Source organism: Sus scrofa, chromosome 2 (assembly GCF_054392235.1).
Source record: "Sus scrofa isolate SSC_HxYL_T2T_F1_AM1 chromosome 2, Sscrofa_HxYL_maternal_Yorkshire_Landrace_v2.0, whole genome shotgun sequence".
Lineage (NCBI taxonomy): Eukaryota > Metazoa > Chordata > Mammalia > Artiodactyla > Suidae > Sus > Sus scrofa.
In genome coordinates this window covers 8852983-8870216 of record NC_139384.1, presented here as the reverse complement: position 1 = coordinate 8870216, position 17234 = coordinate 8852983, and the positions used below count along the sequence as shown (strand labels likewise).

The following is a 17234-nucleotide window of genomic DNA, read 5'->3' as shown; positions in this document are numbered from 1 at the left end:
CACAGGACACCAAGACTTGGCTGAAATTGCCTGGTCGGCACTACTTCATGCAGCTGTAAACTGTGTTTCTTGGTTGGCAACTCTGTTGCTGGAAGAATTAAGTGCCGTTCCCATGACTCCACTGGGACACGGGACAAGTGGAAGCTCCCAGCTCTGCCTGGGCGTTTTTATCCCTTCCTGACTTTAATGCATATCCTTTCACCCTTTCACGGTAAGAAATTGTAACCAATAGTTTAATAGCTTTTTTTTTGAGGGGGGGGATCTTTTTAGGGTTGCACCCACGGCATATGGAAGTTCCCAGACTAGGGGTTGAATCGGAGCCATAGCTGCCAGCCTACACCACAGCTACAGCAGCACAGGATCCAAGCTGTATCTGCGACCTACACCACAACTCATAGCAACGCTGGATCCTTAACCCTCTGAGGGATCGAACCCCCATCCTCATGGATACGAGTTGGGTTCGTTACTGCTGAGCCACAGTGGGAACTCCGAGTTTCCCAGCTTTGCTAAGTTCTGTGTCCTAGCGAAAGACTGAGCCTGTGCGTGGCCTTGAGGACACCTAAGGACAGCCACACGGTGAGAACCACTGCTCTTTGCTGTGGGATTAACAGCTTTCGGCTTTGGGGCCGTCTCCCAAATGAAGTACCTTCTCACCTGGCCTGAGGGGCCCTTTTGAGGAGTGTGTTGAGGGGCCGTGAATTTCCTGGAAATCTGGGTGTTGTTTTGGGGGGTTACTTTGAAAGGTCCTCCTGGGTCACTGGGACTTGGTTTCCCCATCTGTAAATGGGGCTTTGGACCAGTTCTGTTCTCCCCAAGGGTGGAGCAGCCCCATGTCGGCAAAGCTGATGAAGAATGTGCTGGGCTGTGGAAGAAGAAGTTTCCTCTTCTCTCAACATTGTAAACCAACTATACAGCAGGTTATGGATCCAGCACTGTTACTGTTGCCACTTGGGTTGCTGCTTGTGGCACAGGTTTGACCCCTGGCCGGAGGAATTTCTGCATGCTGTGTGGCAGCCAAAAAAATAAATAAAATAAAATAAAAAAGAAGTTTCCTCTTCTTCTTCTTTTTTTTTATGGCTGCACCCATGGCATATGAAGGTTCCTGGGCTAGGGGTTGAATCGGAGCTGCAGCTGCCGGCCCACACCACAGCCACTGCAATGCCAGATCCTTAACCCACTGAGAGAGGCCAGGGATCAAACCCGCATGCTCATGGATACGAGTCGGGTTCTTAACCCTCTGAGCCACAACAGGAACCCCTAGGCAGGGGCAGTTTATTTCACCGACTCCCTACTTCCAGCATAGCCAGCTTGGCCCATCACAGCCCCACTCACCTGAGCAGGCGACCCCAGATGTGGGGCCCACAGGTTTCAGTAGATCCAGCCACATGGTGCTGCCCTTCCTGGGACCACCCTCAGGGCAGTGGCCCGTTTCTCATGGGACTTGGGCCCTCCCTGCCCCATCCTGCCCTGGCTTAAGACCAGGTCCTCAAGCCCACACAGGGAAGAAGGCCTCTTAGCACCTGCTGGTTATGTGGCTTTATTCACAGACTCAGCACTTGCTGAGGTTGGGAGGAAAGAACATTTGGGGGAGCCAGGCTGGGCCTGGAGATAAGGGTGGCTGGGAGGCCATGCACGGGTCGGATGGGGGAAGCTCCCAGGGGAGGACCTGTTGGAAGGAAGGAACACATGGGGCCAGGCCGAGCCAGGCCGGCGTGGGGTGGGGCCAGAGGCAGGCAGCATGCAGGAGGCCTGGCTAGAAATCTGATGGAGGAGATCCAGCCAGGCAGCGTCTGTGAGCCAGGGAGGGAGGGACCGAGCGTTTCTCTGGGGCGGGGGGGATCGGTGTGGGGCTGGACGGCAGGCCCCCCTGCCCCTCACTCCCAGGGAAATGACATAGTGGGACCGTCGGGACACCTGGCGCCTGGTCCTGCTGCTGCCTTGGGACTTGACGTGTGACCGACCCCACTAGGTCCCCTCTGGTGTGTCATTGTCCTGCTGACGCTTGGACATTCAGACATAGGGACCCTCTGGGGACCTGTGCAGGGAAGATGACCATTCTGGAGTGTGCCTAGGGCCCAGCACGGTGGGCTGTGTCTGGGAGGGAGGGGGTCCCCAGCCGGGGGAAACTCCCTCTGAGCCAAGCTTTTCTCTCAGCGGTTGGGGTCAGTCCCCTGCTGGCAGGGCGTGCCATCTCCCACTCAGTCCAGGCCAGCCATTGGCCCGAGGCTGACTGCGCGGTTAAACCTTCTTTCTTCTGGCCTGCCCTGCGGGCTCTGGAAGGACTTCCTGCCCAAACACAAACAAGATCTGAAGCCCGGATCCTCCTCCCGGGGCTTCTTCCTGGTGAAGAGCCCATTCCTATCCAGCAGGGAACAGAAAAACCAGTTCCCCGGGTCCCCCCTCCCTGCCTGGGGACAGCAAAGTTTGGAACGTTGGCCGGGTCTCTCTGGGCTGTGCAGGAAGGTGACCGAGGGCCCGGGGAAGCCCGGTGAGGCCTGAGCAGGGCCCTGGGTCTCAGGTCCCAGCCCCTGCCTGCTTTCTACCAGGGCCTGGGGTGGAGGGATGCAGGCGAGGGGGCCATCAGCACTGGCGGGAGGGGGTGCGGTGCACAGAGCCGGGGCGCTTGGGAATCTTGCGCCAGCGACGCTTGTCCCAGCGGCAGAGCAGCAGCAGGCGGAAGGTGTCCCGGAAGGCTTTGTTGCAGAGCGCGTAGCACATGGGGTTGATGGTGCTGTTGACGTAGCACAGCCAGTAGCCCAGCTCCCACAGGGTCTCGGGGACACAGTCCTTGCAGAACGTGGACACCAGCACCATGATGTTGTACGGCGTCCAGGTGACGATGAAGGCCAGCAGGATGGCGCTCAGGGTCCGAGCCGCCTTCTTCTCCTTGACCAGCGAGAAGGTCTTCCGCTTGGCCAACTGCTCCTTCCCGCGGGGCTTCTGGCCCTTGCCCGCTCGCTCGCGCCCCTTCCGGGTCGGCCTCTTGACCGTATTCGGGGAGCTCCGGGGCGGCTGCTTGGCGGGCGCCTGCGCCTCGGGGTCCACCATGGGCATCTTGATCACCACTTCGGAGCCGGGCTCCTCGCCCTCCGAGGAGGTGAGGGACTCCATGGAGCCTTCATCCTCCTCCTCTTCCTCCTTCCAGCTGTAGGCCTGGAGCAGCCGGGGGGCCCGGCAGCAGCGGCAGCAGCGCCCCGGAGGGGTCTCCGGGGAGCCCTCGGCCCCCGGCTGGGACCGCTCTGAGCTGCTGCTGCTGCCGCCCCCCTTCCCCGGCGTCTCGGAGCCCTGCAGGGCCGCCAGCTCCCGGGCCCGGTTCTCTGTCTCCCGGTAGATGCGCCAGTAGAGTGTGCACATGACCGTGACAGGGAGGTAGAAGGCGGCCATGGCCGTGCCAAAGGTGATGATGGGCTGGGAGAGGAACTGGATATAGCACTGCCCGGCCAGCACCGTCCGCTCCCCCACCAGGTACTGCCAAAAGAGGATGGCCGGGGCCCAGAGGACGAAGGAGACCAGCCAGGCCAGGCCGATCATCAGGGCTGCCCGGCGGGGGGTGCGCTTGGCGCGGTAGCTCAGGGGCCGGGTCACGGAGAAGTAGCGGTCAAAGCTGATGAGCAGCAGGTTCATGACCGAGGCGTTGCTGGCCACGTAGTCCAGGGCCAGCCAGAGGTCGCAGGCCAGCGTGCCCAGAGCCCAGTGGCCCATGAGCAGGTACGTGGTGTAGAGGTTCATGGAGAAGGTGCCGATGATGAGGTCAGCGCAGGCCAGGCTCAGCAGGAAGTAGTTGTTGACCGTCTTGAGCTCGGTGTTGACCTTGAAGGAGATGAGCACCAGGAGGTTGCCCGTCACCGTGGCCAGTGACAGGAGGCCCGTGGTGATCCCAATGAAGGCCACTTGCCAGGGACCCTTCCCCGGGGCCAGGACGGTGATGTTGGGGCTGACGGCGGGCGGGGCGGAGGTATTCATGGTGCTGGGTGGGGTCGGGGTCGGGGTGGGCAGCCCCTTCCTCTAGGCACAGGCCGGGGCTTCCTCAGGGGTGGTGGTCGCCTGAAAAGAGAGAATGCGGGCTTGGCGTGGGCTGCTGGACGTTTGGCAGAGCTGGCAGGCCAGACAGCGCCACCCCCGCTTCCTGGTGCCCACACCCGGTCATCGCTAATGCACTTTCCCAGCCACGAAGGAACGGGCTTACCAGCAGCACGGGGCGGGGGGGGGGGGTGGCGGGGGAGGGGGATGCCCTTGGAATCCAGAGACCCGAGTCCTCCTTCCAGCTTCAGCAGTCAGACTCTGAGCCTCAATTTTCTCATCGGGAAATTGCCACTAATGCTTGTCTTGCTTAACTCATGTGGCAGCAGTGGGGAGACTCGCTTTGTATACGGTACTGCCAAATTTTCAAAGCATTTCACTCAATTTTATTAGAGCTCTCATTTACTGAGTAGTTACTACATGCCAGACACAGTGCTAAGCACTTAATTGAATTATCTAATTTAATTGTTGAACATTTGTAGGAGGAAGGTCTCTTATGATTCCCATCTCACTGAGGCAACCGCGGCTCTGAGCAGCTCCAGGGCCTGGTCACCGTGACACAGGTGGTGAGTGAGCAGAACCCCTTCTCTCGCTCATTCTTGGGCTATGTGAAGATCTAGGGGGATTCTTCTATCAAGTAAGGAGAGATGGGAAGGCAGGGGAGGACTCCGGAGACGACAGTGGAAAGAGATGGGAGCAGAGGGGCGGGGTGTGTGTGTGTGTGTGTGTGTGTGTGTGTGATAGAGAGACAGAGAGAGACAGAAAGGAGGGAGGTGTTTGGGACTGGATCGGACCTGCTATGAGGGCCGCAGGGAAGGTTGGGCTGGGGTAAAAAGATCTGGAGAAAAGCAGGCAGCAGAGGCGAGGGCCTCAGCTCCCAGATAAGCGGGGGTCTGGCCCCAGATGGGGCGTGGGAGGCCCCCACCTCCCCACTCTGTTCCCAGGCCCCAGCTGAGTGGGGGGGCAACACGGGGGGGTGGGAAGATCCCCCCGACTTTTTCGGAAGCTGGAGTCCAGCCCAAACACTAAGGGTGGGTAGGAGAAAAGCCAGGACTCCTAGCGACTACTAGCCAGGCAGAGGCCCCCCTCGCTCAGCCATGGCCTTGCTGCTATGTGTTTTGGCTGGTTCCTTCCTGTTCTGGGCTTCAAGCATCCATCCGTTTGTTAAAGAGACTGGGGTCTCCTCCTACCTGCAGCTGTGGCTTCAGAGAGAGACGCTGGGCCGGGGGCCCACCATGCCCACCTGATCTGAGACAGAAAGACTGGAGTCCTGTGCCCGTGAGGGGGGCGCTGCCTCGGTGGTGTGTGGCTGTGGTGGCATGTGACCCGGAGTGTGTGGCTTGAGGGAGGGGGACCGTCGGTGCATGACAGCGACTCTCAGCCTGAGGAGTTCACAGAGTGTGGCAGAACGGGCAAGAAAGGCTGTGATGGTCTGTGCTTGTGTGTCTGGGATAATCTGGACGTGAGCGGGCACAAGGGACCTCCTGGTGGAAAGATCTGGACTCTGGAGGTAGACTCTGCATTTGAGTCCAGATGATGCCCTGTACTGGGGGTGTGGTCTCCGCCAGTGATATAACTCTTCTGTGCCTTGGTTTCCTCAACTGAAAAATGGGGATGGAGTTCCCGTCATGGTTCAGCAGTTAATGATCCTGACTAGTATCCACAAGGACACAGGTTCGATCTCTAGCCTTGCTCTGTGGGTTAAGGATCCAGCATTGCTGTGCTGTGGTATAGGTTGCAGATGTGGCTCGGATCCTGTGTTGTTGTGGCTGTGGCGTAGGCTGGCAAGTGTAGCTCTGATAATGACCCCTAGCCTGGGAACCTCCACATGCTGTGGGTGCGGCCCTAAAAAGACAAAAAAGACCAAAAAAAAAAAAAAAAAAAAAGAAAGGAAGAAAGAAAGAAAGAAAGAAAAAAATGGGGATAATGCTAGTCCCTAGTTAATAAATCAAGGAATTATTGTGAGGCTTAAAGAGTCTCAATAGATGTAAAGTGCTTAGAATACCCTGGTCCATGGTAAGCACTAAATTCCCATTACCTCTTAACACAAGTAGCCACAGGGGCTCCCTCCTGCCTAGAAGTGGCTGTTTCTTTGATTTAACATTTTCTAGGGGTTCCCTGGTGGCCTAGTGGTTAAGGATCCAGCATTGCTACAACTGTGGCATGGGTTTGTTCCCTGGCCAGGGAACTTTCACGTGCTACAGGTGTGGCCAAAAAAAAATTTTTTTCTAATACTATGACAACGGCAACTACTAATAACAGTCATCACTCTTACTTAGTGTTATTTAGTGTCCCTGAGTGCCGGTCACTGCCCTGTCCCACTTAACCTTTTTCTTTATTTTATTTTATTATTTTTTTGTCTTTTTGCCATTTTTCTTGGGCCGCTCCAGTGGCATATGGAGGTTCCCAGGCTAGGGGTAGAATTGGAGCTGTAGCCGCCGGCCTACGCCAGAGTCACAGCAACACGGGATCCGAGCCGCGTCTGCAACCTACACCAGAGCTCACGGCAACGCCGGATCGTTAACCCACTGAGCAAGGGCAGGGATCGAACCCGCAACCTCATGGTTCCTAGTCGGATTCGTTAACCACTGAGCCATCACGGGAACTCCATGTCCCACTTAACCTTAACAGGGAACCTATGATCTAGGGATTTCTCTTCTTTCCATTTTACAGATGAAGAAACTGAGGCCGAGAAAAGCATGAGGATTTGCACAAGGTCACACAGGTAAGGTAAGAACCAGGATTGGCGCCAAGCAATGTATTCCAAAGAAACTATGAGAGGAAGTTCCTGTCGTGGCACAGTGGTTAACGAATCCGACTAGGAACTATGAGGTTGCGGGTTCGGTCCCTGCCCTTGCTTAGTGGGTTAACGATCCGGGGTTGCCATGAGTTGTGGTGTAGGTCGCAGACGCAGCTCGGATCCCGCGTTGCTGTGGCTCTGGCGTAGGCCAGTGGCTACAGCTCCGATTCGACCCCTAGCCTGGGAACCTCCATATGCCACGGGAGCGGCCCGAGAAATAGCAAAAAGACAAAAAAAAAAAAAAAGAAACTATAAGAACTGATGGTCCTCTGGGGGGCCACCGTTTGCCAATTTGAATTAAAATTATATTGCATTAAAATAAGATTGCTCTTGGAGTTCCCATCATGGCACAGCAGAAACGAATCCGGCTAGGGACCATGAGGTTGCGGATTCGATCCCTGGCCTCAGTCAACAGGCCGAGGATCTGGTGTTGCCGTGAGCTATGGTGTAGGTTGAAGACAGGGCTCAGATCCTGGGGTTGCTGTGGCTTGGGGCGTAGGCTGGCATCTGTAGCTCTGATTGGACCCCTAGCTTGGGAATCTCCATATGCAGCAGGTGCGACCCTAAAAAAGCAAAACAAAATAAAATAAAATAAATTTAAATAAAATATTGCTCTTGCTTACTGAGTTTTGTTGCATCCCTTCCCTTAACCAGTCAGGTGCTGGGCAGGAGTGGGATCAGACAGTGCCTGCTGGGGCTTTCCCCGGGAGCCTACTGATAGACACTGCCCTTGAGAGGTGACCCTTCACAACTCTCGTCCCTTTGACGAGGCCGGGGGGTCGAATTGGAGCTGTAGTTGCCGCCTACGTCACAGCCACAGCATGGCCAGATCCGAGCCGCATCCGCTGACCTATGCCGAAGCTTGTGGCAATACCACTGAGCAAGGCCAGAGATTGAACCCTCATCCTCTTGGATATTAGTTGGGTTCTTAACCTACTGGGCCACAAGGGAAGTCTCGGATCCTTTTTTTTTTTTTTTTTTTTTTTGTCTTTTTGCTATTTCTTTGGGCCGCTCCCGCAGCATATGGAGGTTCCCAGGCTAGGGGTCTAATCGGAGCTGTAGCCACTGGCCTACGCCAGAGCCACAGCAACGCGGGATCCGAGCCGCATCTGCAACCTACACCACAGCTCACGGCAACGCTGGATCCTTAACCCACTGAGCAAGGGCAGGGACCGAACCCGCAACCTCATGGTTCCTAGTTGGATTCGTTAACCACTGTGCCACGACGGGAACTCCCTTTTTTTTTAAATAATGATTTTTTTTTTTTTGTCTTTTGTCCTTTGAGGGCTGCACCCTTGGCATACGGAGGTTTCCAGGCTAGGGGTCTAATCGGAGCTGTAGACGCCAGCCTACACCACAGCCACAGCCAAACCAGATCTGAGCCATGTCTGTGACCTACACCACAGCTCACGGCAACGCCGGATCCTTAACCCACTGAGCAAGGCCAGGGATCGAACCTGCAACCTCATGGTTCCTAGTCAGATTCGTTTTCGCTGCGCCATGACGGGAACTCCTAAATAACGATTTTTATTTTCCATTATAGCTGGTTTACAGTGTTCTGTCAATTTTCCATTGTACAACATGGTGACCCGGTTACACATACATGTATACATTCCTTTTTCTCATATCATCATGCTTCATCATAAGTGATAGAGCATGACTAGATAGACTAGACAGAGATTCCAGTGCTACGCAGCAGGATCTCATTCTGAACTCAATGCTATTTAATGCCCGTGGCAGAGGTGGAGCAATTGAGGCCCAGAGAAAATGGGGAAAAAGTCATTGTGAAGCCCAAGGTCTTCAGCTCCTAGACTGGCTGCTGGTCCCCGCGCCTCAACCCTGGGGTGCCTTGGGGCAGCTCTGTAGCCAGCCAACGCTCCCCCCCCCCAACCCCTGCCTCCCGCTCCCCTGAAGCTCTCTGGGCAAGACTTGCAAAGGCTGAGTTAGAAGAGGAGCTTGCGGGCCTGAGACGCTGTACCCTCTGCAGCTGCAAGGGCCTCCTGTCTCTGTGGGCACTGTGTAGGGGCAACGCTGACCAAGCCCTCTGCCATTGAACTTGGTCCTTATGCCACAGCAGGGCTAGGATTAGGGTGGGGTGAGTGAGGCACTTGCCTTGGGTGTGAAATTTAAGGAGCTGCCCCAAACTCAGTCAGCAAGAAAATCCCATTTTAATGTGATATTTAAAGAAGAGAAATCCATGCGAAACATCCATCACAAACACACTTTTAAACCAAGACAGGCTCTAAGTCCCCACTTGCACAAACACCCCATCACCCGTGCCTCGCCCTAACCCTGGCCCTGCCTCTGGCGAAACTTGATTTACAAAAACAGACCGCCTGGGAGCTGCAGTTTGCTATTTGATTTTTAAAAATATTACATGACAGTATTATTTATCTTGATTAGGAGGTATTTTTGTGCCCCTCCCCTGAAATTTTGCTCCAAGGCGTGTACTTCACTCGCCTCACCCTAATTCCTGCATTGCGGACCACAGCCCTGGGTTTGAATTTCCAAGCTGTCCCTTCCTTGCTGTGTGACCATCAGCAGCGCCTGGACCTTTCCTTCCCTGCATCCCTGCATTCCCCAGCCGATGGGGATAATAGTGACCAGAGTGCCTGGCACTGAGATGACACTCAGTCGAAGGCCTCTGCTATTATTCCCGACTCCTCATTCCGATCCACTGCTCAGCCACCTCTCACCCTGCCCCTTCCTCTCTAGAGCCCAGGCGCAGCCCCTCTTCGGTCCCCAGATTGCTCCTTTGTACATTAGAGGAGTTGGACCAGCCTGATATCTGGGGAGATTTTACAGGATCCTGAAACCTAGATCTCAAGACATTGAACAGAAAGGACCAAAGTCCTCCAGGTGATGCTGCAGAGGCTGAAGGCTCACTTAGCTTCTCTCAGCCCTGGACCTGCAGGCTCCAAGGCCTGTGTTCTTTCCACCTGGCGGACCCTTTGTGCCCCACCCAGGCTGGGAAGGAGAAAAGTCAAGGTTCTGGGAACTGGACCTCGGGCCTCGCCAACCCCCCAGGGCCTTCTGAGCCACTGGGATGCAGCCCAAGAACAGAGCCGTCAGGGACTCTGCCTTTCCTCCACAATCACAAGTGGGGGATCCTCCCCCGCACCCCTCTTGGACAGTGATTTGCTCTGGAGAAGGTTCCTGGAGGTCTGCTCTGGTCCCTGCTCTGTATTGGAGGCAACCCTCGGCCTCTTCGAGGCTAGTGGGGGCTCAGCCAGATGATGGTTGTGTGAGAACATAGTGTCCAGACATTGCGGCCGATTCCCCTGGGGATGAGCCCTGGGCTCAGAGTCAGGGTGCCAGGGTTCTACAGCAGCTCCAGAATTTCTACAGAGGAGGGGCTTAGGGTTAGTCATCTGGTTGAAAGGGGGGCTGGAGGTATTTGCACAGCATAGCCTGTGAAAACACCCACGGTGGATGGGATAGTTTAGGGGTCCTTGGCATGGCCCCTGCTTCAAGCCCCGTCTCTGTTCTTGTCTTGCTATGTGACCCTGGGTAAGTTGGTGTCCCCACCTTCTGTGGAATGGTTGTAGGTTAGGCTTGTACATTACTGAGTGAAAGAAATGATGGGGCGAGTCTTTGTGGGGATGGTTGGGGACTCATCCTTTGAGGGTGTCTAGGGTACAGGAAAGTGGAAAGGAAGCAGGAGGTGCTCTTCTGCCCAGGGCTGTGGCTTCCTGATGAAGGTCACTGGGAGTATCTAATAATATTATTAATATTATCATAGCAACTGATATTTACAGACTGCTTACTATAACCAGACATGGCTCTAAGCATTATATACGTGATTTAATTGACCTGTTACAAATCCCGGGGAAGTAGGTTCCATTATCTTCAATTTGCAAAAGGGGCAACGAGGCTTTCAGACCTTAGAGATCTTACAGTTTATCAGTGATGCAATCTGGATTTGGATCCAGCGAGTCTGCCTCCAGGACCAAATTTGGACCCTTACTCTAAACTGCTCTTGTGGGGATTGGGGTCGGGGGTTGGGGGGGGCGCGCAAGAGCCTCCTTGCCGCCCACCCCCTCCACTAGCTTGGTCAAATCCTAGTTTGAATTCAGTTAATAGGAAGGAATTAGTCCTTCTTTTGGAATCTGGCTAGTGTGCACGTGACAGTATCTGTCATCCTTCTGGGTGATGTATGATCACGGGGCTGTGGGGAGGGGTGGTCTAGCTGCAGCTCTCTGAGAGGCAGGGCAGGGGCTGTGTCTGCCTTATCCCAGGGCTTGGCACACAGCAGTTGCTCACTAAATAGCTGGAAGACATCCATGAATGTGCACAAGGAGTCCTCCGGGTTGACTTCAGGACCTCCGGCATGGGGATGTGCCTTTGGGGGGCTGCGGGGGGTGGGGTGGGGTGAGGGCAGAACCGGCTCTGGAGCGTGGTCCCTCTGCTTGGGACAGTGCCTGCATCCCTTCATCTGCCAGGTCCTTGTCCCCTCTGTGAGGCCCTGTCTGGCTTGAAAGCACAGGAGAAGAAGAGTCCTCGTAAAATGGACCAGGAAACCTTGCCTCCTCTGCCACAGGGAAGCTGCGGGAGGGGACGGGACAGGTGCTGTGTGTGGGATGGCGCCTGTCCGTGTTGGGGGGAAGAAAACAGTAGCCTGGGCTCAAAGAGTTAAGGGATGAGGTCAGAGCCTCTGCATGGCAGGCCAGATTGTTGACCGCCAGCGCCCTGGACCAATCCCCAGGGACCGGGGATCTGGCTGGTGAGAGGAAGGGGGGGGAGGGGAGAGATTGCTGGGGAGAAGGATTCCTGAACACGAGGGCTTCCTGAATCTTACCACTGGCCAAGGAGGGCAGAAGGGGAGGCCGAGGGTGAGGGGGTTCTGGGGAAGAGATTCAGGAGGGAGGAGTGAAGCCATCTTGTGATGCTGGACGTGGAAATTGGCCTAACCCTGGCTGGAGAGGACGGACCATACTGGGGAAGAGGAGGAGGTATGAGGTGGGGGCTGTGGGGCTGGGTACCTGCGACCTCACACATGTAGCGAGGATGCTGCTCTCGAGCGGCCTCTTGACCTGTCCCTTCTGCTGGAGCCTTAACCCAGAAGCCAGCCTGTCAGAGGTGGCTCTCTCCCCTGAGTTAACTTTCCTCCAAAGGCAGTTCTTTAGCCATTCAAGGCACATAAAACTTCTACCTCTGATAACTGGCCTTGGAAACGAGGGGGTAAACAGATACAATTTATCACCTTTTCAGGCTCAACAGTCACCACTGGGAGTGCCAACCAGCCCTGGGGAAGGCAGGAGCCATCAGTTAAATGCTCATAAATGTACTGCTGAGCCGGAAGAGGAGCGTCAGCCTTAGAATCGGTGCCAAATACTCTCACTGTTGATGGACCTTAACCAGTTGCCCAACTTTAGCTGGACCATGCCAGAGCCTGGCAGTTAGCAGCCTGGGCCCTAGACCTCGCTCTGCCAGGTGGCATCAGAAACCACCTCGTCCTCCACTCCACATGGTCCTGCTCTTTACTCCTTGTGCTCCCCTCCCCAGTTCCTTTCTTCTCTCTCCTCCCTCCCTCCTCCATCTTTCAGGCATCACCATGGCATCACGGCAGAACAGAAACCCAGTGCGATATTCACCCACCTCTCTCCCCGCCTGCCACCAGGAGCCCGAGCTCCTGCGCACAGAGCTCACTGCTCCCCCCGCCCCCCGCCACCCCGTCACCCTGCTCAGGGAGGTGGGAGTTCAGCGCTGCGCTGAGAGTGAGGAGAATGGGGCCCAAGCCCCTAAATGTCCCTTCTGTGACCATAAGCATGTCCCCTCCCCTTGCTCAGCCTCAGTCTCTCCATCTGTACAACAGGGAGGTACCTTTCCAGTCTGACGTGACCTCTGCCTAGCGCCTTCTTGACCCTCTGATTCCCCTTTGCACTTGGGGATTCAGTTCTCGGACCTGCAGGCCCAGCCGGGGAGCCAAGTCACATCTTCTGTAGCCTCATTTCACCACCGCCTCCCCCGCCTCCTACATCGCACTGGCTGGCGATCATGGCTTGCTTAGTGGCTGAGCTCAGAGAGCAGATAACTAACTCCCATCTGACAGCTCAGTGAGCAGCTGATCACCTGGGGACAGGACACCGACCGCCTGCAGGAGAGAGTCTGACTCCTTCCGGCCCCTTGGGCCGGAGGCCCCGGGTCAGTCTGGATGGCGCTGCAGGTACATTTTGCAGGCAGAGGGGAACCCCCTCCTGCTGGCACTGATCACCATCAAGTTATCATGTCTGAGTGACCCCATGAAAGCTGCCCAACCCCTCCCCAGCTGCCAGCTCAGGAGCTGGCAACTCGGCAAGAATCAGCTCCTGGCCTCCAGCCCATCCCCACATTGTGGGGTCTGGGGGGGGGGTCCTGGGATGGGCACTTGGCATGGGTGCCCATCAGTATCCATGCATTACCTGGTCATGGGACTGAGACCTGTCCTGTGGGAGCCCAAGGTACTCTGGACATGGGAAGGCCCCTCTGGGCCCCTGTACTCATCAGGACCACATTCCCTGGCCAGCGTGGTCGTCCGTGTGTCCACGACCCTCTGAGACCCCTGGAGCTCTTGGCCTGGTCTCCTGCTGGCTCCTGGCCCAGCACCCACCTTGGCATCCGGCTTGTCCATCTGGCCAGCCGCCTGGCTCAGTCCATCTTGGAGGGTCTGGAGGTGGATGGGGCTGGTGGAATTCAGGGTTCCCTGAGGGAGGAGAGGAGGAGGTTTTGGGACTGGCACCCCAATTAGGGGTGGTGGTGAAACTCCCAGAGGATCCTGGTGGCACTGGCTATCCCTTGCCCCCCCCCCCCCGTTAGTGGGATTTGGGGGCTCTGCCTGCTACATGGCAGCCTCACCCCTTCTTGGCTCCAGGTGCAGTTTCCTAAGGGGGTCTCCATCTCCTTTGCCAGCTGAACCCCAGAAAAATATTAGGTGTATCTGCTCAAAGCCAGGAGACGGGGTATTTGGAGCAGCCAGTGTCCAATGCTACAGAGCCCCCTTGGTCTCTAGACCGCCCCCCCCGCCCCCTCCTCTCTCTGGGGTCCATCCCCATTTCCTTCTAGTCCAGGTCCCTGTCTAGCTCTCAGGATCCTGCTTCTCCTGCTCCCACCTCGGTGGAGCCCCTCCCAGTTCCTCCCAGGGATACTCACCATGGGGCTGGAGAGGGGTCTGGAGGGTCGGCAGCCCCACTGCCTCTCCGGGGCCGATGGCGTCTCCAGGGACCCAAACACCTGGCTCCTGGGGGGAGCTGCGCCCTGTGCTGGCAGCCGGAGAGGCACAGCCAGTGATTGGCATGTCCCACCCCCTGGCACGCCAGCCTGGGGGTGGGGGGGAGGGAGGAAGAGAAAGAGAGGGAGGGAGGAAAGAGAGGAAAGGAAGGGAGGGGGAGCTGGAGGGAAGCCTCAGGCAATGTCCGAGGTTGGACCGGGTCCTGGAGCTTGCCCTCCTCCTCCACCAGGGCACCCCATTTGCGCCCTGAGAGAGAGGGGGTAGGACATGAGAAAGATGAGCCCAGGAAGGCTAAAAGTCCAGAATGGGAGAGAAGGCGGATACAGGGAGACAAACACCCACACCCAATGCACACAGACTCAGCGGCACACACACACACACACACACACACACACAGGCACACTGTTTCCCGGGGCTCCTTCCCCCACCCAACCTTAGAGCCCCCAGCCCGTGAGCACCATGCCCTGCCACACACGCACTCCCCGGCATTCACATGCCTATTTTTTCCCTCGCACACACGCCCTGCCCCCTGCACATGCCCACGCGCCCACCCACCCAGCCCCACACCCTGCTCTTCCTCTCTGCTGGGAAGGAGCTCGATTTCTTCTGTTTGGAAATGACACATTGGGCCTCACGTGAGAGGCTCCAACTTGGAACAGACCCAGAGGGCTGGCGCACCCACCCCGGGGCTGAGCAGACGAGCCCCGCGTGCTGGGCTGTGCGCTGTCTTCTGTTCCTGCTGCACAGCCTGGTCGGTGCCTGGTTTGCGGGGATGAGTGGGGGGCTGTGCCTGCTCCACGCATTGCTGAGCGTCCCGCACACGTGTGTCCCTGAGTACGCATATCACCGTGCAGCCTGTAGATGCAGGTGTCGCCCTGTCGGTCTGGAGCCAGGACGCGTGTATCTGTATTCGCTGTGTGTCTAAGTGTTGCCCAATCGTGGAACTTGCTAATTCTGACAAGTGAGGCAAGCCTCTACCTCCCTGCCTGTTCCACCCCCAGCTTCCACTTGGAAGACAGACAGACAGGCAGACAGACAGCTCTCCTCCCAGCTTGTCAAATTCTGTCTCTCCTGACTCCCACTCAGGGCGCACAGGTGTGCACCTGGGAAGTGCCGAGCCTGCTCTTCCTCCCCACCTCCCTTAGCCCAGCTGCTTGGCCAGCATCCTACTCCCCCAGGCCGGTTTGAATTTCTGTGTCCTCAGAGACAGAACCCCGGGGGGCCTTTTGCCTTAGAGACCTGAGTCCTGCACCGCCCTCACCTGGCCCTAGAGACCTCCTGGGGAGCTGGCCACAGAGGGCAGAGATGGGGAGGCCACTGCTGGGCTGCTGGGTCCTTTGCTGAAGTCCTAGGGTGGAAGGTAGGCAGAACCAGGACCATCTATGAATCCACACTATATAGAAGAGAAAATCCAGGAGCAGAGGGATGCTTAAAATGTGCTGGGCAAGTGGTTGGACTCAGGTCCCGTGGCTCTAAGCCCATGGCTCTGGAATGGGGCAGGGGGTTGGAACCAGCCCCACCACTCGCTCCTCGCTCCTTTTCCCTGGTAACACCCCCTTTCAATCCTAATGCCTGAGGGCAACCTGGGCTTCCTCAGGCTGGAGCCCAGGTGCTGATGGAGCCAGGTGGAGCAGAAACTGGAGTCCCTGGGGCGTGGCCAGCAGCCATCATGCCGCTGGTGGGCACACGTGGCAGGTACATGTGGGGGCATCTCTGCTTCAGGAAGCCAGCAGAGGCTAGAGCAAGCACCCACTCCACCTCCCCACTGAAGTCCAGGACATCCTGCCGCTTGGAGAGGAATCTGAGCAACCCCTCCCGGGCTGGGGTCGATAAGCGGGTCAGAACTCGACCAGTCCCTGCCCGTGGGCACGGACTCTGGCTGCCCCCTGCTGGGCTGTGCTCGGTTTGCGGCGTGCGGCTTGTGCGCGCGGTGCGGCTGCGTGTACTTGTGCGCGTACACGTGGCTGAGTGTGGGGGTGTTAGGTCTCCACGCTCAACATCCATTTCCGAGTCTGAATCAGGCTCTCTCTTTAACCCCCTCCCCCCAGGCTCCTTGGTCTCCCTTTTCTCTTCTCCCACCGCCTCTGCACACGTCCCTTTAGAAATAAAAACACTTATTTTGTAGGCGGGAGAGGAGGGTGTCCAGCTTTCCCTTGCCTCCTCTTGAGTGTCCCTCTCTGTCCCAAAAGGTTTGTTTGCTCCTTAAGTCCCTGCAGCTGCGGAAACAGGGGGATGACGCCCCCGGCGGGCCCCCCCCCCCATTTTATGACTCTTCTCGGTTCAGACTTGGCTGGGTCCCTTTACCAGATGGGGAAACTGAGGCAGGAAAGGAGAAGGGAGGTAGGGCCAGAAGCAGCTCTCCCGCCCGGCTCTCTCACCGCCCCCGCACCCGAGCCGGATTTAGCCGCAGGGAGGCTGGGAACATTGTCTTTATTTTAAGCCGCGGAGTGCGGCACGAACGCGACAAAGGGCTCCGCGAAGCAGCGGCAGGCGGCGCACGTGGGGGTCCAGCCCCGCCCCCGCGCGACCCCCAGCGGCTCTAAAGCTGCCGGGCCTGAACTTAGCCGGTGCACTTTTCTCTCTGGCCGGATGGGACCTCTGACGGCACAGGCCACCTGGGTCTTAGCTCCTGTCGGTTGCTATTTTTGGTCGCTTGGTGGAGGATTTACTCCTCCAGGCCACCGAGGGAACACGAGGTCGCCCCGCAAGCCCGGGCCGCCTCTCTCACCTTTCTCTCGTGCAGAGAGAGAGGGAGGGAGGAAAGAAGGGAGAAGAGAGATGCAGCCTTGGGTGCGAATCGGGCTCTCCATGATGAAAAACGATCATCCTCAGTTGCAAGTTAAACTTGGCGCTGGCGTTGGCTGCGAGTGAAAGCCATTATTATTATTTATAACTCGTATTGAGCGCTTACTACATGCCAGGCGCTGCTAAGCTTTCTAATTCATCAACTGGTTTGTTTCTCACAACTCTGTGAGGGAGGTTCTATTATTATTCCCATTTTACAGATGAGTAGAGGTATATGCCGGACGCGTTTCCAGGGTTTCGGGTTGGGTGCTGTGTGCCTTGGGCCATCCTGGGACTGGGGTCGGGGTGGGAGTGTGTAGGCTGCAGTTTCAGGGATGGCAAAAACTGGGAGAGCATTTTTAAAAGGTCGGGGATCCAGGCTGAATGCTCGGCCGGGGTTGGGGGAGGAAGTGCGCGCCCCCG

The 17234-nt window shown here is 56.9% G+C and overlaps 1 protein-coding gene across 2 annotated transcripts; it reads right to left on the bottom strand.

Moving 5' to 3' along the window:
* Positions 1 to 1521: 1521 nt before the first annotated feature.
* On the bottom strand, positions 1522 to 14804 carry CHRM1 (cholinergic receptor muscarinic 1). 2 transcript variants are annotated; one of them, NM_214034.1, is given in 4 exon segments: positions 1523 to 4044; positions 13410 to 13502; positions 13949 to 14116; positions 14710 to 14804. In NM_214034.1, a coding segment is annotated over 1 exon segment (1383 nt). In that variant the 5' UTR covers positions 3964 to 4044; positions 13410 to 13502; positions 13949 to 14116; positions 14710 to 14804; the 3' UTR covers positions 1523 to 2580.
* Positions 14805 to 17234: the final 2430 nt, after the last annotated feature.

What these genes read in the sequence shown, in the direction of transcription:
- CHRM1 (XM_085009660.1), bottom strand. Translation starts at nt 3,963, where the DNA reads ATGAATACCTCCGCCCCGCCCGCCGTCAGCCCCAACATCACCGTCCTG.